Source organism: Ammospiza nelsoni, chromosome Z (assembly GCF_027579445.1).
Source record: "Ammospiza nelsoni isolate bAmmNel1 chromosome Z, bAmmNel1.pri, whole genome shotgun sequence".
NCBI classification, from domain to species: Eukaryota; Metazoa; Chordata; class Aves; order Passeriformes; family Passerellidae; genus Ammospiza; species Ammospiza nelsoni.
This window is the reverse complement of record NC_080669.1, coordinates 23,951,748-23,977,551: the sequence shown is the minus strand read 5'-3', so window position 1 is coordinate 23,977,551 and position 25,804 is coordinate 23,951,748. Positions and strand designations below refer to the sequence as shown.

The 25,804-nt window shown below is 45.4% G+C and overlaps 1 protein-coding gene across 1 annotated transcript; it reads right to left on the bottom strand.

The window, feature by feature from the left end:
* Positions 1–248: 248 nt before the first annotated feature.
* On the bottom strand, positions 249–25,804 carry SLC49A3 (solute carrier family 49 member 3). Its single transcript, XM_059493128.1, has 10 exons — positions 25,626–25,804; positions 15,614–15,772; positions 14,510–14,729; positions 8,706–8,782; positions 8,451–8,588; positions 7,769–7,885; positions 6,076–6,228; positions 4,127–4,284; positions 3,142–3,254; positions 249–1,719 (listed from the first exon to the last, which is right to left on the bottom strand). The coding sequence occupies exons 1-10, from the start codon at positions 25,752–25,754 to the stop codon at positions 1,565–1,567; spliced, it is 1,419 nt and encodes a 472-aa protein (XP_059349111.1). The 5' UTR covers positions 25,755–25,804; the 3' UTR covers positions 249–1,564.

Here is a 25,804-nt window from a genome sequence, read left to right as displayed (position 1 = left end):
GCTATCTCATTCCTCTGACAGGCTTAAACAATCTTGTTTCACTTGGGTTTCAGACCTCTTTCCTGCTCCTTTTGACAAACATCAGTGCTTATTAGTGAGAGCATAGCTGTAGCTGTAGGAACAAGCAGGCTCCTTAGAAGGATGCAAACGCGTTTTACAAAGGGAGAACCATCCAGGTGCTAATGGGAGAGAGAATTCAGGCACTGATAGAGCTGCTTTGTACAGTATTCCTCTGGCACAGTGTGTCCTTGGCATTGGGACTGTCCTCTACCTGGACTGGATGAACTTAGTCACAGGTTCAATTTGCATCAAGGTCCCTTAATCAGCAAGTACTCAGATTCCCTTGAATCTGAGCATGAAGCATCACAAAATCCCAACTTTTTTTTTTTTTTTTACCACTTAAGTGTTATAAAGTAAGAATTTCTTAGGTAGTACACCTAGACCTGAACTCAAAGCAGGACATTACACTGCCATGGAAGTACTGTAAAATGAAAAATCCAGTTGTGCCCATTGTAATTGTCAGTGTAACTGAACTCCAAATGGGATCTTTTGTGTCACTTCCCATCTCATCTAACACTAAAAAACAGATGTCAGTTGCAGAGAGAACAGGTGTTTTTTGATGTTGTTTCTTACTTGGTCTCTGCCCCAAAGCCCCTGTCACCTGCAGAAACTTATGGCAAGTCCCTGCACTAGTGTCACCATTGCCAGTTCTTCTGCCAGCTTCCATCATGCCAGGCACTACAGTGTCATTCCCCAAGGAGTGATGTTTTATAGGAGACCATCACATTAGTCTAATACTAAACCAGTAATTTCATCTTCTTGTGAAAACTTAAACCACTGAAATTGCAAGAGAGGTGAAGAAACAGAATCCCAAGTGAAACAAGCTAATCCTGAATGTCTCAGCATTTTTCAGGGAAGCAGAGGGGTGAGAAATGCTGCTGTATTTAACTTCTGCTGCTTACTGATATTTTCTTTTATAGGCAGCAGTACAAGCAAGGCTTTTCTTTTCTTGTAGAAGACAAAGTGACTTATTGTAACAGACTTCCATTACAGATCACATACTTACATATCCCCACTGGAATGGAAGGATGCTCTAGCTTCTACTGCCCTTTAGCTAAAAGGCACAATTAGTTCCAACATGAGTGGAAGAGTTGTTATGCTGTACCACAGTCCTTAAATAGAAGTTTTCCACTGGGTTTGTGGTAGGCACAGCTTCCATCTTTCTGAAACCTTCACCCTTGATCCATATACATGAAAATTTAAAAATGTCTGAAATATGATGCTACCCTCCACTGTGGCATTTCTTTAGGTTGAATCAAGTCAGCTAAAAATTTTAGTTGCGAGCATAGTTGTCCATTGCCACTTTGACCTTTCTGGCAGGACAGCCCTTAACAGCCCAGATCCCCAAATAAACACAAGGCTGAGAGATGTACAGCAAAGGTGCTATTTGCTCTAGTCCTTGCTTATTGTGCAACATGACACAGATATCCCAGCTGTACCAGCTCAGGATTGGTCCATGCCCACTAGTCTGAGTCCTGGCCCTTGGCATCCCCTTTTGGCCTGTTTAGGATTCAGGAACATGTGCTGTCGCTGCATCTTCTGCCTTGACCAAATCAGCACTGATTGTCTCAGCATGGAGCCGCTTGTAGTCAGTGTGGAAGAAGATGACGTAGAAACAAGCCATAGCACTGCAGAGGCCAGCCAGCACCAGTACCGGAGCTGTGAGAGAGATACGCTTTTAGGCAGTGAAGCCAAAACTCCCCATGGGTGCAGAAACAGACAGGCCAGCTCCCCAAAACAACACATTCTGTCTGACCTCCTGCCAAAGGATACCCCTGAGGACAGGGTGCAGACCACAGTGGGACATGACCAGTTTGGTAACAGACAAGTCTTGCTTTACCTACCACTGGCATAGAAAGAGTATTTACTTAAAATGTGGAAGGCTTCCAGAACACTGTTCTGCATGACCCCCCAGGTTGGAGGTCTTAAATCAGAGCAGACACTGTACTTGTAGGAGTGTGTGTCCCTCTGTAAGGGACACGTTTGTGTCCTGGGGGTTAGTGAAAAACATTACAAAAAAGATTGAATCAAATCACTTGAGGTCCACAAGGGAACAGCTCCACAGATAGTGCTTCTTGTAATATCATCTGAGAGCAACGTGTAGAAAAGTACACTTAACGTGAACTTTTATTAATGACAAATTTGTGTTTAAAGAATCTTTTCTGAAAGAAAGAAAAAGTATATCTAAAAGACTATGCAACAAAGCCTGGAAGTAGTTCTAATTTCACCAGTGTCCCAAATGAACATCTTCATCTCCTTCTCCACAGGTTTTTTTTCCTGTATCTATCAGACCACGAAAGGAATATGAATGGGTTCCTAACCCCAAAATCCAGCTCTGATCTGATTAAATGGCAAATTGCAGACTTTCATAGGTTAAACAGTCAAATTGCTTTTCAGGGACAGTTATTATGAAGCCTTGATCCCTTACAGCTAGCAGACCTTATTCTGGGGAGTTTCTGCTCAGCCAATCAGGATATATTTAATAGGTGATGGTCAGCCTTTGCCTACGGTGTCCCCAGGTGGCATGAACCAGATGAGAGATCAAGACTAGGGTTTAGCCCGCACTGAAAACACTTATGTGCTCCTGTTGATCTCAGTTGCTATCTCTTCTGACCAGCTAGGAAAGGAAGGGAAATCTGGAGTAAGTGAGAACAAAGCTCAAATACAGGCAGCTGTGTGTGCAGAATAAAGGGATGTAGCTTTCAGTCAAAACATTTGTAACCTTGGCCTCCGATATGAAAACCTGCCCTGGTTATGCTACATGGACAGTGGCTTCCCCTTAGAACAGCTGCTTTCTAGTTTTATGAAACTCAAGCCTCTGCAGGGTGACTGCAAGAGAAATTTTAACCCAGAGCCAGCAGTGGCATTCATGGCACCTTAGAGTTCTTTCTATTTCAATCTTGCAGGATTGGTTTAGCAGGAGCGGCAAGGAGTGCACCATCAGACTCAGAAAAGGGGTTAAAAGATATTCTACAATAGGAATCAGACTTGCAGGGTTCCTCACACTGAGACCTGGAGAAGAGTGGGGAGTACATGGGGTGCAACCAAGTGTCCAGCATCATTTCCCAAGGACATACTTACTTGTCCAGTCCAGGGCTCCATCCTGGTCCAGGGCACAGGTGGAAAATGGATCCTCAGAAACACGGACAGTGAGAGCTTGTAGAAGAATCATTAAAATCACACCCTCAATCTGGCTGTGGGGAGAAGACAACATGCAGTTATGTTACCTGCCTGAGGTACCAGTGCTGCAGACAGTGCCACCTTCCCCAGCTGGAAGAGAATGATGTCTCTTTCTGCAGCATGGTCCTTCTAGCAGAGAAAGCTACTGCTGGATTCCTCTGGCCCAGGCATTTGGTTAACTGGTTCTGTCCCACAGGGTGTCCAGGTCAACTTCAGACACAGGGCTAGGGTGGCAGGATCACTGTACGCTCCCTCTGAAGGCGAGCAGGTGTTGATCTACACCTGTCAAAAACCTGAGGCATGTTCACTGGGCAGAGACTTGGAAACACTTCTCACTGCAGGACTGAGGATATAAAAAAGGCTGTGGCTTCAGCCTACTCCTCATTCACAGCTGGCTGGCAGCAGTCACTAAGTCCACAACCAGTAAGAGACAACAGCCTTCAAAGGCAGTGTCTGACTCCCCTCACTGAGTTTCTTGCTGCTGTGCCTCCTCCTGACACAAACACATAGCATCATATCACTGGTGTCACTGCTTAGAGCTCCAGCAAGTCATTCCTGCTGAAATCCAGAGGCAGCCCTAGACAGGTAAATTGGTAACTGGAAGGACAGTCACTGTCCCTCAACAGAGTACTGGGAACTGACTCAACTCTGTACTGTAGTGGGAATGGTGCCTCTATTAGCCATGCAGCCCCCATCTACTTCAGAGGCAGGTGGTGCTGGGCATAAATCATACTTTGTGCCAACCAATGGAGACCTTCATCTTCCCTACTGCTTTTCTTGTGCCTCTTCCACAAAGTCCTCCCTTTTTTAAAACATTTAGCTGTGTATGTGTGTGAATGCTGGAACCCAAGCTCATGTTTCAGTTGGATTTAATCTACCTGCTTACCTTGCAACAAAAATCAGACCTGTAGATGTGCCCTCTCCTACGGGGTAGGAGCACTCCACAGCCAGCTCCATGGCAATGGGGTAGATAGCAAAACCAAAGAAACCAAAGATTGAACTGGTGATGGCCAACGTGACGGCCTGATGTCTGAACCGAGAAGTCTGCAGGCAAAACAAAACAATACCAAAGTCTCAATGTCAGCACTGTTTTGCAGAGAAAGTCTCAGGGGGTGGCTCACCAGTATATTCCCTACCTTTTCCTGAAATCAATTTTTTACTTTCAGCCCTCTAAAGTCAACAGAAGGCTACAAAATGGAGAGGTGTCTGTTGAACTGAAGTAAGGAGAGGATCAGCAGAATTATCTGAAAAGCACTGGTATGGCTGTACTATAGTAACTTCACTGGTCAGGTCAGTAACTTACCAGTAGTTTGTTCAACATCTCTCTAGGGCCAAGTGAAACACACACCTATGTCCCAAAGCAACATAACATTTTGGAAATTATGTTTGCATTAGATTACTTGTGAGAATTCTGGGTTGCTGCAGCTAAATGATAGGGAAAATCAGACACACATTTGTAACACTAGGATTTTAATATCAAAAGATCCAAACAAAAATGCAAACAAAAAAAACACCTAAAATATTTACAAAACCTGGAGATTAGTTTAGTGCCTAGAACAGCCTGTCCCTAACTCTAGAGGGAAGAGCATGACCTTGTTCAGCCAATGCTACTAAAGACAAAGAACTTTGCAGCCATGCTGCCGGTACCTCCTTCCTTCACCATGTAATAAATTCCCACAGAGGAACACAAGGTGTCTGTCCTGGGATGGCAGCAAACCTGGCCCAGCTAAACTGGTTAAGTAAAGGAAAACTCTATGTGTCTGGAATCAGAGTTCAAAGCACAAAGGGATCAAACAGATTTCAATGGGTGATTTTTGTTCTACCACTTTGAATTAACAGTTCTTCTGGATGGGATGAAGGTGAAGAGGGAAGGGCAGGAGGAATAGGTTTGCTTGTTGCTCCTAACATAGCCTCTTACCTATTCAGCGCTTCACCTGAGTCCCCGCAAGCTGGATTATATTCAGATCATCCTCAAAACAAATGTCAGAAAATGAAAAGGGAAAATGCAAGGTGTGCTTTAGGCACCTTGTCCTACATTGACAAAAGCATTGTATTTGTCTGTCTCTTCCAAATGGAACTACAATCTCTGGGGCCTTGGTCCCAGGGAAGGTGTGATCACCCTCTAGTGAAAGTCTGGACTTTTTATCACACAAGAGAAATGCACAGGATAAGACTGCTGGGAAAGCAGAAACCTGCACCATTCTGGGTCCTCTGTGGTGCTGTGTGCTGTAATCAGATTCGTGCTGTGTGATGGCTCCCATTGGCAATGGCTGTGCCTGAGTACAGTACCTGTAACTTGGCCTTGTCGGTGTAAAGTCTCCAGGTTGTGCATTCCTCTCCTGGCTGAATTCAAGTGTTTTCCTCTTCTGCCTCTCTTGTCTCTCTCAAGGAACTACTTCAGAAGTAGAATATAACTACGTCCTTCCCACTAATGTTACAACCCTAATACTCACCACTGTTAAAGGCAGGAGTTGGAAAAACATGACATTCTTGTTCATTTTTGTGATATAAATACTTAGCCATTCCCTTTCTTTTTTTGTTTAAAAGAATGGTCTCAGGAGTCAGTAAGCAAATATGGTGATCCAGTATGGAGAAGTAAAATTATGTCTATTTATCTTTATCCCAATTCAGTCTGTCTCAGGCTCCACAGTCAAATCCTCAGTAAAACGTTTTTCTTTAAAACAAGAAATTCCTAGCCCAAAGAGATAATCCCAAAGCATAACACAGGGCTTAAGAAACACTGTGACATCAAATGACCTTGATTTAAGTTGATGATTAATCAGATAGCAACAGAAATAAGCCCACGAGGATGGCACAACGCAAAGGAGAACTCACCACGGCAAACATGATGCTGGCAAGCGCACTCAGACAGAAACTGATCTTGGTGGACTCTATGAACTTCCTTGTCCGGTCAACATACAAGCCCAGCAGGAAAGCACCCAACAAACCACAGACAGTGAACAGTGCACCATTCAGGCCAGCAAAATCCTGGAGGACAGAAGAACAAGTAATGAGAAACTAGAGCAGTTAGGAAAGACATTTTAATGTCACTGACCCATCTGCCAGCTACCAGTGGTTCACGTACTGAGGCAGGAAAAGCTTCCCTGCCCATTGCAGTAGCTGAGGCCATCAGGGGGCTATGAGTCGCAAGTGACAGAGTCCAGGTACTTTTACAAGTGTGTGGGGTCAGCACAGTGACAGCACTCCCAAAGGATGACAAGTCTCTGTACACCTGTCAAGGGAGGCTGGATGCAGAGCCATAGCAGGTCTCTGGCATTAAATATTCCAGCCTGGAGCCACAGGGCTCTTCCAGGGGCAGTCAGGTGATTTGTCCATACTGGTGACAACAGGCCCAACTGCCTGCTGATGTCTATAATTACCCTCCTGGCCCTTTTCTAACCAGGGACCTGCACTGGCACACCCAAAGCATGTTAGAGGAGACATCAGCTGAGTCAAAGTCTAACTAGAGAGACAGTGAGCAGTGGCTGGGATAGGGTACAAGCTCTGTTGCCTGCACTGATTGCCCTTTGCTTGCGGCACTTCTTGAGCTCCATAAGAACTCAAACACAGACAGCAATCCTGAAAGCAGAGAAGCTTTTAACAAACTTGGAAAAACATTTTTGGGACCTTGAGTGGCACTGGAAGGAAAGGGTATATGGAATAGCTTCTCTGGGCTAAAGGGCCAGGACAATCCAGTCACACAGAGACAAATCAGGATGCATATAAAGCAAGGCTGCAAAGTTTAAGGTTTCCAGTTAAAAGCCAATGGAGTGTGCAAAATGCGACCTGGCCATAGACCCCTGAGCCAGATATCAGATCTGGGAGCTGAAGAGGGGGTGAACAGAAGCCAGACATGTTAATGTGCATATGTAACAGCTGGAGAGGTGTTTTAAGAGGACCCCCATGGCAATACATATACCAGGACTGAAGTGCAGCCTGCTGAGAGAAAATGCCTGAACTGGGGGGGGCTCCCAATACGCAGGAGGAGGAGAGCAGCAGGAACCAGCTGTGCACATACTGTGCTGAACTGTAAAAGCAGCACCTGCTGATGTAATGAGAAGGATGAAAAAACAGTTGTTACAGTACTACTGACCTCTTCTACTGCCCTGGCTTCATGTAAATCTGTCCAAAGAGGAAAAGGTGCTTGCATCAGCTGGTCTTCAGCTTCACTCTAGGGCCTGCCTGGGCCCCATTCTACTCTGGAGTAGGTGACAGAAGGCTGCATAAGCAGTGCTCTGGAGTGGCTTAGAAAAATCACAATATTCTTTTTTCCTGAAAACATTTTTGTTTGCAAATGGGAGCCTGGCCATGGGCAGTAATGAAAATGCAGTTCATCTATTATACTGAGTCTGACTGTGTTCTGGATTAATCTGCTGCTTGATCTATATTAGATAACATGAGCAAATAAGATATGAGACTGCAGCATATTCAATTGTCTTCATTTTGCTCTGAGTCCTTTATGAGGGAATATCAATCTGATTGTACCATAGACAATGTGGACAGTGGTGAGAAAAGGAGGAAGACTCACATTTGAATACCCCTTTTCACAAAGGATCTGTTCCAGCAGAGCTGAAAAACAGGTGAACATCCCAATTCCTCCTCCAAAACACACTGCCAGGATGATGTATGGCTTGTTTCTCAGGAGCTAAAAAAAGAAATTAATGTAAATAAGTGGAGGAGGAAAAAGGCCTGTCTGTGACAGCAGACTTGAGGGTCAGTGACTCTGACTCCTCAGTTGAAATTGCTGACAAGGTAACCCTATGACCATTGACAAAGGTGTGGCTTTGTCCTGGCAATTCAGCCAGAGGACATGTTACAATGGGGACCATGTTAGGGAGGGAGGAAATCTTCAGTACTCAAATTCTTCTTTGCTTTGCCATGTGCTATCCTAACTGTTACCACATCTGTTTAGAAGATTCAGGTTGTATGCTCCTCTTGGATAAGCCCAAGTCCGCTTGTTTGAGCTATCTGAACGCCTGCCAGCTCACAGCTGAATGATCAGACAGCGTCTCTTGCAGCTTTGCTGTGAGCAGCTTCCACTCCCTGAGGAAGGAAGGAATACCGAGGAATCTCCTTTAAGGGGCTTCCATGGCAGGTTTGGAGGAGGGGCATTCAGAGTCTGTTTCGTAGGCAGATTGTTCAGCATATCCCCACCTTGCAGGGCTGCATCCCTCACTCCAGCATGGCAGTCCCTAGGTTGCAACACTTACCATTTTGAGTCCTGTGAAGAATGGCTGTGAGTTGGAGTTGGTGGCACTAGCTGATGGAGGTGTTGGCGGGACCTTCTCATGAATCCCCAGAGTTGCTAGAGCACAGGCTGTTACTGCTGGGACAGCATAAATACCCAGCTATGCAACAAAAAGACAAGACCAGTTACCAGTCTTTCCAGCTCCACCACGTCCAAACAAATAAATCAGCTGAACCCAAATCAGCCCAGCTGACTGATTAAAGCAGTTCTCATTTACCATCAATGGAATGTGCTTTCCTTCAGGAACTAGTGCAGGGGACAACAAGTTTGCTATAAGAATGCCCAAGGGATTGGCTGGAAGGAAATAGAAGAGAAATATTTTTTTCATGCAAGCAGTCAGAATCATGTATCCACCCCTACTGCCTGCCAGCATCACAGCTGCAGTGTGCAGCACTGTAATGAACAAGGACAAAACAAGGCATATATAGGGAGAACCAGGAGGGGAACATTTGGAGAAGTTGACTGTGTGGTCTTACTCTTGCCACATCTGTTGTCTCACTCGCATGAAATCCATTCTATAAAACCATCTCCCTTCAACTCCCTTCCTAACTCCTGTATAACCTGTTTTTCAACTATGGACTAGGATGTCCTCACTCTCACAAGGCTGCCTCAGTAAATGTCAAGCTAAAGGGACAAAATTAAAATGGGCGAATCCATATCATGTGTCCTGGTGTTACATAGCAAGAGTTACAAAGGTGTTTTTCTTTCTGTATTCCCCTATACCATTAGGCATGTATACATTGCGTAGAGGATTCCTCTGCTCCAGGGTGAACAGCCACAGCTCTCTTAGCCTCTGCTGCCATGACAGATGCTCCTTTCCCTTAATTGTCTTAGTGGCTTCTTAACTGCACTTACACTAATACGTCCATATCCTTCTTATATATAGAAATGTACAACCAGACACAGTTCTTCAGATGTGGATGGGCAACCTCCCTCAAGCTGCTGGCAATGCTCTTCAGGAGGGTCACCAGGATGCCATTACTTTTCTTTGTCAAAAGGCCATGAACAAAAAAGTCACACTAGGTTGATTCCTGAGACCTTTCAAGCCTTTACATTTCCTTTGCAAATGCCAGGCAGGTATACAACATGATCTCTGCTACTTATCCAGTACAAAAATTACATGGCAGCAGAGAATCTTGCAGATTTTGTACAGGAGGAGGCAGTTGCATTATTATGGGGCTGGAGCCGAGCAGTGTGTGAAGCAGCACTCCTGGGACTCAGGTTGGGAACATTCAAAATTACAGGCAACAATTTTTTAATGTTAAGGCAACATTCTGGAAACAGTCAAACAAGAAAATCTGCTTTTCTACTAGCATGCAGGGGTGGGGTTAAGAAAGCCAAAGCCAGCCTAGTGAGCCTGGTGAAGGGCAATGAGAAAGGTACCCTTAAGCATTTTGCAGCAGAAGGAAAGAGAAATGTGGGCCTTTTGCTGGATGAGCAGAAGACTCAGTGATAAAGGACACAGAAAACATAAATGTATTCAATGCCTTCTTCACCTCTTCAGCCCTGGGATCAGAGGTAAAGTTTGAAGCAATAAAGATTTACTCTTAATGGAGAAACAGTAGGTTGGAGAACATTAAGCCAGACACACAAATCTATGGGACTGATAGGACGCATCAGTGCTGAAGTAACAGATTGTTTCCATTGCAAGGCCATTTTTGGTTACCTTTAAAAGCAATTCCAAGAGGCTCCTGAGGACTGGAAGAGAGCAAATGTCACTCCTGTCTTCAAGGAGAACAAGAAAAAGAATCCAGGGAATTTCAGGCTTTTCAGTTTTACTTTGTTCCCTGGGAAGGTCATGGAATAATCAATCCTTGCCACCATTTCCAGGCACATGAGGGATGAAACTGTGAAAAGGAAAAATGCTTAACTAACCTGATAGCTTTAATACAGTGAAATGACTGCTGGATGGATGAGAAAAGAGCAATTGACACTATCTCCATAACAACCTCGCAGACAAGCTGAGGAAGTACTGTCTACACAAGGAAGCAGTGAGATGAACTGAAATCCTGCCGAATGGCCAGGCCCAAAGGATTGTGATCACTGACACAAAGACCAGCTGGAGCCCTGTCATCAGTGATGCACCACAGGGGTTGATACTGGGGCCATACAGATTACCTTGATGATAGGACAGAATGCACCCACAGCTGGTTTGCAGATGATGTGACAATGGGAGGAGTGACTTGCAGAAGAGATGGCTGTACTGCCACTCAGAGGCACTGCAATAGACTGGGGAAATAGGCAGAAGGGAACCTTGTGAAGTTTGACTAAAGGAAATACAATATGCTGCATCTCGGGAAGAAAAATAACTCATTCACCAGTACCCCTTCAGACTCACCACCTGGAAAGCACCTGTGCAAAGAAGGACCAGAGGAGAAGTGGGCAGGGAGTCCTGGTACACACTAACTTGACCAGAAACTAGCAACATGGCCTTCTGATAAAGAAAGTCACCACAATCCTGGGCTCAGCATTAGGCAGTGTTGTCAGCGGGAGCTGGTCTTTACCCTCTACTCTGCACTAGCAAGTCCACATCTGGAGAACTGTGAGCAGTTCTCAGGTTCCCAGTGTGGGAGAGACATGAATTTACTGGTCCAAAAAAGAGAAAAGATGATTAGAGGACTGGAGATTCTGTCATGTGAGAAGCCACTAAAGAGGTGGGACCAATCAGCCTGGAGAAGCTGCTGGAAAGCAGTTTTGCAGAGACGGACGTGGGGTCTTGGTGGATTGCAAGGTGACTATAAGCTAGCAATGAATCCTTGCAGAAAAGTGTCCAACAGCACGCTGGGCTGCATCAGGAAGAGCAGGTGGAAGATCATTTTCCTCCTCCTCTGCTAAGTCCCGGTGACAAACATACAGAGTGCCAAGTCCAATGCTGGGTTCCTTGATACAAGGTTCCAAGTTGGTGGAGCAAGTTCAGTCAAAGGCCAAAGACATGATTAAAGGTCTGGAACATCTCTCATCCCTAAGGACACTGGGACAGCTGGGACTAGTTAGCTTGGAGAAAAGAACATTGATCAGCAATTATAAAGATGGAACCAGACTTTTCTCAGTGGTGTACAAAGTGTAACACAGGAAACTCTACCTGAATATAAACTTCTTTCCTGTGATAGCTGTTCAGCACTGAAACAAGATGCACAGATAAGCTCCTATGCCTCCATTCATGAAGATAATTAAAACCTGACTCAACATAAACCTGGGCAACCTGGTCTTGACAACTGTGGTTGAGCAGGGGGGTGAACAAGATGATCCCAAGAGGTGACTTCCACCCCTGTCTGTTCTATAATGATGCTGAGGCATCATTAATAATCCTGTAGCACACAACTGTAGCATTTCTACTCTGTGCTTGGGAAAGGACAAGCTTATGATGCCGGTGAAATATTACCTGCTTCTAAGTACATGGAAACAATTAAAGAGAGTTTCCAAGGAGATGGATTACATCTTCTCTGTTGGGGTAAAATGCAACTGGACATTGTAGGGGACTGCCTGTAAACTAGTCAGCTGTTTCCATGAGCTATCAACATGTTGAAGAAGTTCCAGAAAGTGTAGATGAGCGTTGGAAAGGTATAGGTGAGCATTGGGCTAAATTTGAAAAGACTGAGACCACTTGAGTAATTACATGATTTCAGTCGCTGGGAAGAGCTGGGAAGAGCTATTGCATGGCCTAGATTATGAATGGAAAGGAGGCCACTGAGTTAATCAACTATACATTATGATCGAGAGATCCTGGTGGACTAGCTTGCAGTACTCTGCAGTGGGGCTTGGTGTTTTGTGGTCAGTGATCCTGATGCACTGGAACTCTTCAGGGTGAAGAAAGTGATATACCAACAAACTTCAGTAAATGAAGACTCCTATGAATGAAGCAGAGGTCACTTTAGTGCACTCAGACAATTCCTGCTCTTTCTGACACAGGAGAATTTCTTGTGATCTTTACAGGAGATGAGTTCTTGGCCCTGCACTGCTTCTCTCTGAGTAAGTCTCTATAAGTGATGGGCAGAACAAACACTTGAGCTGAGTTATTAATCATTATGACAGCTGAGTCATAGTAATTTCAGCTGCTCAGCAGGATCCTGGGTGCAAGGTTCATATTTATCACAAAAGCCCATGGAAGCCTATCCATAGGCATTAACAGCAGAAGGCTGTAGAGCCAGTTTCTGCATGCAGCACTGATACTGACGGAACTGGAATTCTGAGTGCTGCTCAGCATTAATTACACAGGAAGTGGGCACTGATAAATTGGAGCAAGATGACACAAAAAGCTCACATCAGCAACAGGAAGAATGGAGACAAGTGCAAAGAAGCAAAGGGAAATTTGGCTGTAAAGTGCCTGGGTGGGAGCCATTCAGTCTTTAAGGACAAAGTAGAGAAGAGACATTCAAGTCTTTCAAGACAAAGTAGAGAAGAGCTGATAACTACCTGACAGACAGGTGCAACAAGTCTGAATACACAGGGCATAAAGAGCATTGAGATAATGACATTTCCCATGAGTTAATTAAAAACTGGATTAAAAGACTGGGGCTGCGGCAGATCCTCCTTCCAGACAGCATTTAAATTTTCTTGAAATTAAATCCTGATACTGTACAGCAGACATTATGGATGTAACCAGGCATTATTAATAGAAGCCTTCCATAGAGCAACATGCAGGTGCTGCAGCAGACAATAATCACCACTCAGCCTGCACTCTGACATCCCAACATGCCAGATACTGAACAGCTTCAGGTCTTGGGATTCCACTGTTCCTTGCTCTTCAGGTTTGTTCTTTGTCATAGTTAGATTCATTTGTGAGGATGCTGTGTGAATAAAATGCTCTTTAGCTTCTCTGGCTGCTCTCTCACTTAAAAGAGCCCTTTGTTTGCAGGCTGCAGTCCTTCAGGGCAGTGAAGCACTGAGTGCCCAGTGGTCCTTGGTAATGCCTGTTGTCAGGAGCCTGACAACAGAGCTCCTTCTCCAGCAGCGAAGGTGAAGGTCTGTCTCAGCACTAGGAAAAGCAGTGCAAAAATAATTCATTTGTTCTAACACCATAGATCCATTCTTGCTAAACAACAGTGCCCATGCTCTAGTCCAGTAGCAGCATTAGAAAAGCTGCATAGGGTTGCTCTTCATTCTCCATACCTAACCCTTCCTTACAGCTTCAAGGCAATGGGGAGGGAAGGCAGCTGCTGCTGTTTTGAGGGAAGGACAGATGGGGCTGCCACACACATAGAGGTACTGTGAGACTTCACAGCTGGAGCCAGTGAACCAGCCCGGTTTCTGGAGCACCTCTCAAGTCCTTGGAGAAAAGAGGAAGAGATTTCTTTGGCTGCTGGGTAAAGTGTCACATGAAGAGAGGAAACAGGTCCATCAAGTGTGGTATCCTGTCTCTATCTGTGCCCAAAGGAGCCAAGAGAGGAATGTGATTAGAGCAAGCTTATCTGCTTATCCAGTTTCCCAGATTCCAGGCACTTAGCACGGCAAGTGTGCTTTCTGCATGGATAGTCCTGCCATTTAGCATCCCCAACATGTTTGTGCAGACAGACAAGTATATTTTGTTTGTGGGTGCGTACATACCAATTAGGAATATGTGCTCAGCGTTCCTACTGGATGAAACTGGTGGGCAAAATTGCCACAGCAGCCTCACCTCCCCTCCATCCAGTTACAGAACTTGGCAACTGTGACCACTGGCACTACAATGCAATTTAAGACACCTTCCTAAGAAACTGCAAAATTAAGGCCACTAAAGACTTAGTAACATTAAGGGCTGTCGTCATCCTATGTGATATTTAGGCAAAGATGACAACCTGGTCCTGGAAGAGAGAAAGAAGGTTAGGAGTCTGGGTGGTGAGCACTGCACCTGGATGTGGCTTATATCCACTTCGTGTTCATCTGTGTTGTTGCACATGACTAGAAGACTTTTGGGTGAAGCTGTATCTGCAAGGGCAAATGGCTGAAGTACAAAGGACTTCCTCTGCCTGCTGCCTCTGAAAGGCAAACAAATTGCTAGCAAGTTCTGTGAGGCAGCAATGTTACTTTGCAGCTATCACTTACACATTGATGCAATCATATTTGCTGTTGCTCTCTGGTGGTCTGGGAACCATAGCGCTGCCAGCTTTGTTGGTGAAAAGATGATAAGAGGCTGTGCTAATGCAGAGAAGCACTGTCCAACAAACAGGTACCAGTAACTCTGGGAACCCAAGCTCAGGAACTTCAGAACGCTGAACATCCGGGTGATGCTACCAACCATGTTCAGCCATGCACTCAGGACCACCTGCAGTGAGCAGAAACAAACAGGGTTTGCGTGCTGAAGCCTGACGGGAAGAACTTAATACAATGGATTAGCATGAGCAAGGTCTCAAACGCATTACAGGAGACACTGGGTGTCAGTAATCACTGCCCGCAGACCCTGCCCACCTCTCTGGGCCACTGTGAGATGCTCCTGATCCTACCCGCCTCCTTAGGGAATGTCTTGGGGTGACAGGGAGCAAGGTGGCTGTCTCAGCCCCATATAAGAACCACATTGATGAGAAATCTGAAGTTCGCTAATTACACCTTGCTATCAAGTTTGCGCCATCACCCATATTTTGCTGTGACAAACCAAAGATAATGGCAATGAATCATCCAGCTTATGGATCCTGCAAATGTTCTTCTATTCTATTAGCATGTTAGTGTTTCACTGCTGCATTCCACAACACAATTCTGGGATTGTGCACAGATCGCAAGCTGGCTTAGCAGAGGCCAAGCTCTAACCTGATAGGGGTCTCTTGCTTGCACTCTGTCCTGCTATTCCTTAAACTGGCCCAGACAACAAAATTGTGGTGCTAAGACTTTTCCATAGCAAATCTGACCCAATTACAGAAAGCACTTCACAGAGTCAGCTCACAATATCTGTCCCTGTCAGTTGGCTAAGACAATGAAAACTAAAGCTGGAAAAGGCAAGCATACAACTTTATTCTGACTTTTCCCACTGCTCTCTCCACCATCGCCACAGAAGTGATGTTACTGAACTAGGATAGAGCTTCCAACCTTTCCAACCTGCTAATTCTCTGCAGCATTTGGGAAGACTCCTATTCAAAGCGTGTACATTACTGATTTGTGCTTCTACTGCTACCTCTAGGTGAAACTTTCTCAGGGAAGCAGAACACTTCAACTCACAGCACAGCGGAGCCCCACGCTGTCAAGGACCCATGTTGCCACCAGACCAAATGGGATTGAGATGAGGAGGTACACCATTGAGAGCCAGTTGACTGTCTCCAGGGAAATGTGGAAGTAAGCAGCTGTCTTATCAGCCACAGGAGCAAATGTCAGCCAGAGCTGCCAAACAAAGACTGAAAATCAGTAAACATGAACACTCCCAACAGAACAGTAATTCAGCATGCCCTCAAACTGAGTTTTGAGGAGGCTTGCTGTCTTAGTCTCTCCTTGAAACTGTGATGTTAAGGCTGGTAATAAAATTTCAAACCTTCAGTGTCCGCAGTTACTTGGCCCAGAGCACCACTTACATTTCACTGCTTCATCCCCAGTCCCCTAGTCCTGATGCTGGAGGCTGGCAAAAGTAGAAATCAGTACCTTTCCTGTCCCCATGTTGAACAGGTTGGCTCTGATGCATTTACTTACCTGATGGAAACCACATGGACTCATTCTGTGTTAGCATAAACAAATAGAATCTGCCACCTCCTCTCTACAGCTAAGATCCCTTAAACTTGGACTGGTATTTTCAGTTCCATTTTAACACCTGGATGTGGCCTTGTAAGAAGAACTTTACTATGTGTCAGCCAAGAGATACATTATTCCCTGCCTTCCTAGACACGCTCAACAGATATAAAATTACCTAGAGATTGCATTATTTAATGTATTAGAACACCTAACAGGGAGGTACACACAAAAGAGGTACTTCAACAACTATCCACATATTTCTTCCAGCGCCATATCTGAACACAGCTCCCTAAACTTCATTGTAGACACTGATTTCATTGTTCCTGTCTGCTTCTGGTTTCTTATGAGAATGACAAGAACTGCTTGATCCTAAAATCAGGTTCTGAGATCACATCCATGAGAAAGAAAATGAGGTACTGCAAGTTAGAGGATGTTCCTGTAGATTCTTTGCCAAGATGCATCCTAGTGCTTTTCAAAAACACTGGTTTAACCTATCAAATGGCCTAACCATTCAATGATGCCGATTACAGGCTGCCTCACTGTTACAGGATGATCTTGCTGCTGCTGAATACTCAAGGTTATAAAGTCTGCAGAAATGTGAGCAAAAACTTCAGTTATAGCTTTCCACAAAAGAACTACAGCCACAGTTGCTTTCCAGGTACTCCCTTTTGTCATCACAAGCTTCCTCCTCACAGCCTGCATCCTGCACCCAGCATCAGATGTGGCATTTACGCTTAACTGAAAAAGACTTGGAAAATCTCAGAGAAAGGTGTGCTCCTACAAACTGTTTCTTGTTATTTCCAGGGTTCCTGGGGTTTTTTTTCTTACATGACAGGGACCATAAAAACTGTGACATTATATAGGAGCAGAGGGGAGATGGGCTTTTCTTCTCCCTAGAGTCACCGTGTGACAACAGCCACACACAAATGATTTTTTAGCTAGGCTTTTCCCCTGGCAGGGAGGCAATGAGTAAATGGTAGTAACAGAGAAGCTCTGAATATATTCTCAGCAGCCTTGCAAGGACTCCTAGCATCAGCCCTTTCTTCTTTTCCGAAAGAAGCTGCCATGCTGTACCTCCTGTATTCAATTCAGAGCTCCTATCAGCATGCTGGGCTCAGACACACCTATGTGATATCCTTTAAAGGTCTGGTAGGGGATGGATTTGGTGTTTACTCAGCTTCTACAACCTGGTGAAGGAAGACGCTAGGTGCAGAAGCAAACTGTACTCTTAGACAACAAGGAGATTAATCCAGGTCACTTTCCAGATTTCCATCAGACAGGGATGAGAGTTTAATTGTTTAATGCTAATGTAACTGTTTAGATGTTACAAGCATGACTGAGACATGAGCATTAGTTTGCTTACAGGATGCTAAACTGCTGCTAAACAAATCCCAGCTGTGTATTTCCAACAACAGCACTTCTGCGTTCCTCAACGCCTTCTACGCAGGGGTGGTGGTGATGAAACACTCTACCAGGAAACAATTAAAGAGATGATACATTTTGTAAGCCAGCTACATTTTCACCCCCTTGCTCCTCTACACAACATGATCAACCATGCATTACATCATTAGGAAAGTGATGCCACAAGCCAAAGCACAGCATTTTCTGTTCAGTGACTGTATGCATCTAGGTGATCTGGGACCAAGCACTGGCACAATTCCATTAGATCTAGTAAAACCATTTCATGCAGAAAACCAAGCATAGGGGCTGCCCCATATTCCTATCCTGAGCAAGAGCTCCAGTCCTAGCATAACCATGTGAGAGCATGGAGGGTGGAAAGTTGCAGCTTGTCCCTCAAAATAGGAAGTGTGTCTATTTATGGGTCTGGGCAGAAAAAGTATGTTTCATTGTTTACCATGTGTTGCTCTAACACAGAAATTCAGAACTGGGCAATGGAGCTCAAGATGTAACTGTAGTCAAAGAGGCCACCAAATGCCCCTACAACAAAGAGGTGGCATTGTGGGGTTTTGCCTACTCAGGGAAATACACAGTCAGTATGACACCTTCTGCTTTTGGTTTTCCCAGTTATGGTAACTTCACCCACAGCAGTTAATAAGCTCTTCTGCTGGAAACTAGAGCCCTTATCCAACATGCTTTTCTGAAACTTTGCATTGCCAAGGCTGGCACCTACATAGGGGCCACCCTGAGGTAAGCCCCCTCAGAGCACTTAAAGAAGATACAGCTCTCTCTTGGTGAGATCAAAGTCCTGTAAGCTCCAAGAATGGAGAACAGAGACAGAGAGAGATTCTGGCCTCCAGCACTCTCCAAGGGCCATTTTCTTCACTCATCTTTGGCACACCAAAACCTCAGAATCACAGAATGATGGAATATTCTGAGCTGGAAAGTTGCCACAAGGACCATCAAGTCCAAGTCTTAATTTAATGGCCTGTATCAAAGCTTATCACTGCAGATCACAGTGACAGATACAAGGGGAGAGACAATGTGTGGGGTTATAGGATGTCAGACCCCAGAAGCTTGTTGTCTTCTGGAACAGATAAAGAAAGTAGAAACAGAGAGATACCTCTTGCAGGGTTGTTCAGTCATTGCAATTTTCAGTCCCTGCACAAGCTTCACTATGTGGAAATACACCCTTGTGGTCTGGTCAAGCTGCATGCAGTTCCATTGCCCGAGAGGCCACACAAAACCAGAGCCTCAGTGCAAGTTGTAGAAGGCATCAAGATGCGTTCTTGCTATGCAGGGCACTGCTTCATCTGTGCTCACATGAGCTTCTCCAAATGCAGCTCAATAGATGCCACAAGGTAAACTCCTGACTGCGATGCTGGCAAGCAATTTTCACTCACCTACTACAGCTTATATTCCTTCAAAGCCCTGCTAGTACTACAATTATTGAAACCTTTTGGCAAACTTTGACAAAATTCTCAATTTGGCACAAGTTAGAATAGATAATGATGAAAGGCAGCAGCAGTTCACTTTCTGGACCACGGCAAGTTAATCAAAAGATTTACATGGAAGCCCATGTGTCAGGATCTTTAGCTTGTCAGAGTGACCCCGAGAAGAGTTTGAAAGTCTCTTCTCCCAGACCAGTGCTTGAAGAAAGAGTCAGGGCTCTTAATTTCCTCAGTCTCAAGGTTTTTTATTGCATCTTATCTATAAAATTCTTTCTCCTGTCCTGCCAAGATCCGCTTAGCAAGACAGTCCGGGCACTCTGCCTCCCCCCAGGGAGGTGTTATATCTTTTTACTAAAAACTACGTACACAATGTTTATAATAACTTTCCAATACTTATCACCTATGTTAGACAGTGAGCTTCTACTCTAAACCAGTCTAAAAGTGCCAACATCACAGCAGAAGATGGAGGCCAAGAAGAAGAAGGAGAAAGGCTGGACACGCCCAGATCCCTCCATCTTGCCTCCTAAACCCTCATTCCAGAAACCTCAAAATCTACTTTTCCACCCTGTGATAATTTCACTATTATTCTATTTAAACTGTTGTGGCTTGCTGATCTTCATATAAGGTTGGTAATTTGCTCCACGGGTCACAATCAAAACCACAGGTGTTTTGGGCTCTGTGCCAGGGCTTCTGGGCCCCCTGGCAGGGGTCTTGGCCATTCTGGACAGCCAGAGGGATGTCCTGGGTTCCCACACCCATGCAGAGCCACTAAATCACAGGGACTCTTATCTTTGCTTGCCAAAAAGCCACAATGAGTTTGTGAGATCAATCCCCTGACACCTGTCAAAACTCACTTCCCCAGCAATCTCTCATAGATTTGGCATTAGTTGTTTTCAAATTGCAGCTCCTCCTGTAGTATAATCCAATATCAATCGTTATTTCACTGATGTTTTAGATCATGGTATTTGCTCCTTCAGCATTTAGTTATGGACTTTTCTCTCCTTTCTCTCCTCACATATGCATCTAGAGAGTGTAATAATGGACGCTTATTGGAGTTTATTCTCCAATAATTGGACGTTTCTTCTCCAGGAAGAAGGCAGGAATTTTAGCTCCTACACTCCTCTTCTGAGCTCAGGCCTTAGAAACACCTTCATCTCACTGTGGTTTTAGGTTTAAAGATAGCAAAAGCTCCAGTGCTTGCTAGTCTGGTCTGGAAGACATACCTCAGCATACACTCTTCATTATAAAAACTTGTGCTTAGCAGCTGAGGAAGAGAACACAAGGGCCCCTGATGATCCCCGAGCCTGTCCCAGCTGACACTGGAGTACAGCTATAACTCCCCCTGCACACAGCTGTCTGGCTGGGGAGCCATGCCCCAACACTAGAAGAAAAGGACAGAAATGTTTTCTACCCACAGTCAACTCATATCCTCAGCTACAGGAGGGCCCTTCCACATCTTCTTTAACAATGAGGCTTGCACCAGGGCCAGGGCACTGACATTCAAACTTTCTGACTAATATTGACGTTGGGAATGGTTCTGGCTCCACTTTCAGCTCTCTTGCCCTCTGCTTTAATCTTCTTCTAGCTGACATTTTAATTCTCCTGCACCAGCCAGAGACTGCTTGGTCCCTTCTCCATTAACTGAGATTTAATCTTTATTAAAGGTGGCTAAAAGGAAGGATGGAGAGGGACTTTTCACGAGGCATACAGTGGTAGAACCACCAGGAATGGCCTTAAATTAAGGGAGGGTAGATTTAGATTAGATATTAGGAAATTTACTTTAAAGTTGGCGAGGCACAGGAACAGGTTACACAGAGAGGTTATGGACTCTCCATGTCTACAGGTGGCCAAGGTCAGGCTGGATTAACAACTTGGTCTAATGGAAGGTGTCTCTGCTCACGGCAGAGGGATGGAACTAGGTGATTTTTAATGTCCCTTCTAACCTACACAGAATCACAGAATCACAGAATCACAGAAGTTCAAGGCTGGAAGAGATCTATAAGATCATCAAGTCCAGCCGATGTTCTAACTGTTCAACTAGATCATGGCAGCAAGTGCCACATCCAGTCTTTTTTTACACCATTCTATGATTCTATGATCATGATCTTATGACAACTGCAGGCCTGCATGGGCATTCCTGTAATCAAAACAGGTTACAGCTGTTCTCATCCTGATTGCATTTTTAAGTTTTTATGTTGTCCTTTCTGATATCCTTGTAGACTCTTAGCTGACAGGTAAGGGTTTACAGGTGTCCCACTCTCTTCCTCCCAGAATTTGACCAAGATCTGCACTCATTCCCCTTACAACTCCAACAGAACTCCTGGTTCAGTTCTTCCACCCTACTGCCTTCACTGTTCCCACTCCCACACAGACTCTCCAGGACCAATTTCACCTGCAGGATCTGGTTTCCCTCCACCCATTTGAAGGGAGCCCAGTGTTTGTCCTTCCTCCCATTTCTGCAGGAGGTAGGCTGGGAGACACCAGCTCTCTGTCTGCAGTGGTACCAAGGTGGTGCCTGAAGGTGGGACTGCACACAGGCTCTACACTTTGGTAACCAACAGCTGTGAGCTGTCACGTATGCTGAAAACAGCATACATGACAGATGCAAGATTTTTGGGTCTCTAAGTGCAGCAATATTGATGCACCACACATATAACCAGGTACAACCCTGACAAAAGCAGTGCCAGACATGTTCTTCACAAAAGGCAAGCTGGTAATCAATGCCTGCTTTCCTCATGAACAAATCAAGATTCTAAAAGTGGAAAGTATTTGCAGAAAGCAAGCATATGCAATCAGGCAGGGTGGGAATCAGGCCACTTTGCCATGTCAGTGGCAGTATCAGCTAGCGAGGGTTGCTATAAGGAGTACTTTTCATTGTCCCAACATACTGTATAGCTGACTATAGAATGAAACTGTAGAAATGCTTGCAGTAACTTTTATGTACAGTTTTAAAAGACGGAGCCAAGGGGGTTGTGAAATGGGAATGAAATGGGAATTTCTGCTTCGTAACAGGCACCAGCACAGCTCGCCAGTCCCCACACAGGCTTGACCTACAGCAATTCTGCCAACTCTAGCATGCATTCTTTCATGTGCTTGAAGACAGCTTACAAGGTGATGTAAGAGGTCTTTATGTGACATGGATGCTGCCTCCTTCTCCCCTGAAACTGGATGATGAAGTCCTTACACCAGAGTCCTCATCTTTAAGGTTAAAAGGGACACACCGCTTGGAAGCAAACAGCTCCTGTGCTCAGCTGAAAGAACCCATGCTGACACAGGAGTTTAGGACATTAGGACAGAGGTGTGATCTTCAGAAAAGGCCAGATCCTTGCCAAGATGTCTCTTTTAGTCTCTACAGCTCTCAAGAGAAGTAGCAGGAAAAAGAGCAGCAGCAGTGTGCGCACGCGTATCTACAGGGGCACTGCTGGAGCAGACAGGTGTGGGTGAGGAGCGTGTGCACCCTGCCCTGGAGCATGCCAGGCTCCACTTGTGCAGCTCTCCTTCCTCTCCCAAGTACACTGAGTGGTAGTGTAAGTCCTCCACTTGGTGAGTCAGGAGCCACTTGGCCAAGTGTGAGCTAGCGCCAACCCTCTGCTCCCCTGCTCCTTCCCAGCTTGCTCATGCTGGTGAGCACAGCACTGGGCAGTAAACACTCTTGGTTTCATTCTCCTGTCTTTTTCTGTGTCTCCAGTGCTAAAGCAAGAGAAAGTCCCTCCTGTGAAACACAAAGTTCCCACCTGTTCAGCTTCGCAGGAAGGAGGAAAAAAGGGAGGAGCTATGTGCTACAGCAGCTGCAAGCACAGCATGAACACTCTTAAACATTAAGCCTTCAGATGAAGAAAATCATACTCAAAACCACAGCATAAGTTTGGCAAAACAAATCTGGGGAGAAACCACAGACAGAGTTATGTCAACCCCCCCATCAGCAGTGCTGCAAGAGACAGCTGGGGATAAATCATCTAAGTTTAGCTGTGGTCACAACATCCTCTCTGTACACGACTTCAGGCAGCAAGTATATTATGCTGATGTCTGCTTATGGCATTCCTAAGATAAGGCAGCAGTTTTTCACACTATATTGTCAGCTAGGAATTCCCCGAACAGCTCTATTTAGGAAATGACAAGAAATTCCTGATAAGGTAGTACCCACTTTGTACAGCAGGGAGAGACAGAGGCTTTTAAACTCAAGTCAGTAACAGAAGCACAAGTAAGGTGCTATATTTATCGTTGGTGTAAAAGCCTCTATATCATATTAACTCCACTCTGCTCCAGTTAATGCAAGGATTTCACACGACAAAACAGCAGGAGGATATAGGGAAGAGTACCTCTTTCATCACCACATGGTCTGCTCTGGCTTTGCTCAATCACACTCTAAACCAGACTAAGAAATACTCCTTTCTCAGCCTGTACTTGCTGCATGACGAAATGTGCTGACCTGCAGTTAAGTTGCTTCTACCTTGTCTCCTTGACACTGAAAGTCTCCCCCACTCAGTACTTAATAGAAAACTGCATGTCAATGGACAAGAATGAGGAATACAAGGCATCATTCTGGAAGCTTGATCCAGCAAATGTGGTTCAAGCCAGACAATTCAAAAGTCCTGTCCTCACTACATGCATTTGCAGATAATGACACAGATGTACATAAAACAAAGTGCTGCACGCAACATCTGCACAGGAGTTGATGACACAACTTGCAGGGCAATTTTTCACATTACAGAACTGGTTAATTAATCTTTTCGTCTGTAACATTTAAATAGCAACCAACCACTTTGATTTCATGGACTTTCAACTACTACGTCAATTTTAATGTGATTTTTATCAGGAACATTTAGAAGAAACGTTAGCATCAGGAAATGTTTGCTTACAACTTTATATGTTAGCATAGTTGCCATTCCAGATCATTGCAATGGCTTAGAAACAGTAATTCCACTCTAGGATACTTACTAGGCACCCAGCTTTGAAGTTGTAAAGTTCTGGCCTAATTTCATACCGTAGAAAAATAGTATTATGGGCAGTCAGGAAATTGTCAAGATACAAAGGGAACAGAACAGGTCAATCTTCCACAGCTACAAAGTTTTCAGCAAAACACAGGACACAGTAATACTTGCAGATATACTGAAAAGATCTGTTTCTTAAAGTTTCACCTTTAAGATTTCAGCAAAGTCAAAATCTGACAAGACATCCTGAAAAAGGCTTGGTACAATTTCCTTCACCCATGCTGTCACCGTCCACTTCCAGGGTTTATTTCGTGTCACATAATGTTCATCTGCTGTGCCAATTTAACTGCAAGCAAGCAGCGGGGCTTTTCTGCAGAACACTTTTTTACGCTCTTAAAGGATATACTGATTTTCCACTGAGAAGGTGCATTAATTTTTTTCCCCATATACAGCCAAATTCTCACTATGTTTTTTCCATTTCTCTACTCCAGCACTCTTGCATCACGGAATACCTAATCATCCTTCAAAGCATTTACATGTTTGCAGGTTGCAGTGCCTGATCTTGTCTGCCAGACAGCCTGCATTCACAGCATGGTAATCCTCAAGAACATGAATAATTCTACATCAGTCTGATAATTATCAACAATGTCCTCAAAGACTTGATGAGCAAAGATCTGGGCTTCTTTTTCATACACTAAGCCTTGATAAGAGGAAGCTTTATGGGTTTATCTCTATAACTACTGAATTTAAATCAGTTCAACAGGTGGGATATGACCTGGCATCCAAATGTTTCAAGTCTCTCAGAACAAGGCAGAGTAGGCCAAAAGAAGTTCATACAACCATCCGTTTAGTGCATAATCACTCCTATAGTGTTCTGCATATGCAACAGACCCTGAAAGGAAGCTTGCTTCTTTTCCTGACCAGATAAATCTGCTGTCACAGGAAAGCAATGCAGCAGTTAACTCCTGTTCCTCTCCCATGGCGTTTCAACACTGCTCTGCTATTCTTAGGCTAGAAACATGTGACCCTCAGAGACGATGAACACTTTCTCTGTCTCCTCATGGCACACGAAGTGTACTCGGCAGCAATTTTTGCTGTGCTGCAGGACACATTTTGCTTCATCCCAGGCTGACTTGACGCTGCGGTACTTCCTGCTGTGCTCTTGGAGATCCCACACACCCTCCCGCCCCATCCTGCCCTTCCCCCGTCACACCCCTCGGTGTCCCGGATCCCACCCGTCAGAAAGGAAAGCGTGAAGGCCTAAGTCATAACCAGAACGACAAAGTTCAAAAGTAAAACCCGGTTATTCCGTCCGTCAGGCACGGCCAGACTGACGCTTCTCCGAACTGTGCGCGTACAACCGATTCCGGTGCTCCAAGGATGAGGGGGCGGATCTGAGACAGGGCACTGGGGCAGAGCCCTGAGGATTGCCTGGCTGCTTCTAGGAAGAAACAGGAGGTGTTTTTGGCTCTGGCGAGCCATGTCAGCCCGTCTTCCCACCGCACCAGCAGCCGCAGCCGCAGCAGCGGCCAGACCTGCTCTCCAGATCTGCTGCACAGCGAGGCGGCAGGGAAGGGCTGTGTGCCCTGCTTGCTCCGCGCCTCCGCCCGCTGCTCGGGCACCCGGGGCTGCCGGCGGCCGCCCCCTTCCCCAGCACTCCGGAGGAGCGTCCCAGCCCAGGCCGGCTGCGGGGAGCGGCTGCCCGCGCCGGGAGAGGCGGCCGCAACTCACCATGGCGTTGGAGCAGTTCAGCAGGCACACCACGGCCAACAGGAACCACCGCCGCCGGTACGTCCTGAAGCGGGCCGGCGGCCCCAGGCTGCGCTCCCCCAGCAGGCTGGCCGTCTCGGCGCCCTCCATCGCAGCTCGGCGCGCTTCGCTCCGCTCGGCTCGGCTCGGCTCGGCACTGC

Excerpts from the sequence above, each read along its gene's own strand:
- SLC49A3 (XM_059493128.1), bottom strand. The coding sequence starts at position 25,754 with ATGGAGGGCGCCGAGACGGCCAGCCTGCTGGGGGAGCGCAGCCTGGGG. Across the intron at positions 8,783-14,509 it reads AAATATGATTGCATCAATGT|CCAATCCCTTGGGCATTCTT; the intron begins GTAAGTGATAGC and ends ATTTCCTTCCAG. Across the intron at positions 4,285-6,075 it reads CCAGCATCATGTTTGCCGTG|ACTTCTCGGTTCAGACATCA; the intron begins GTGAGTTCTCCT and ends TTTTGCCTGCAG.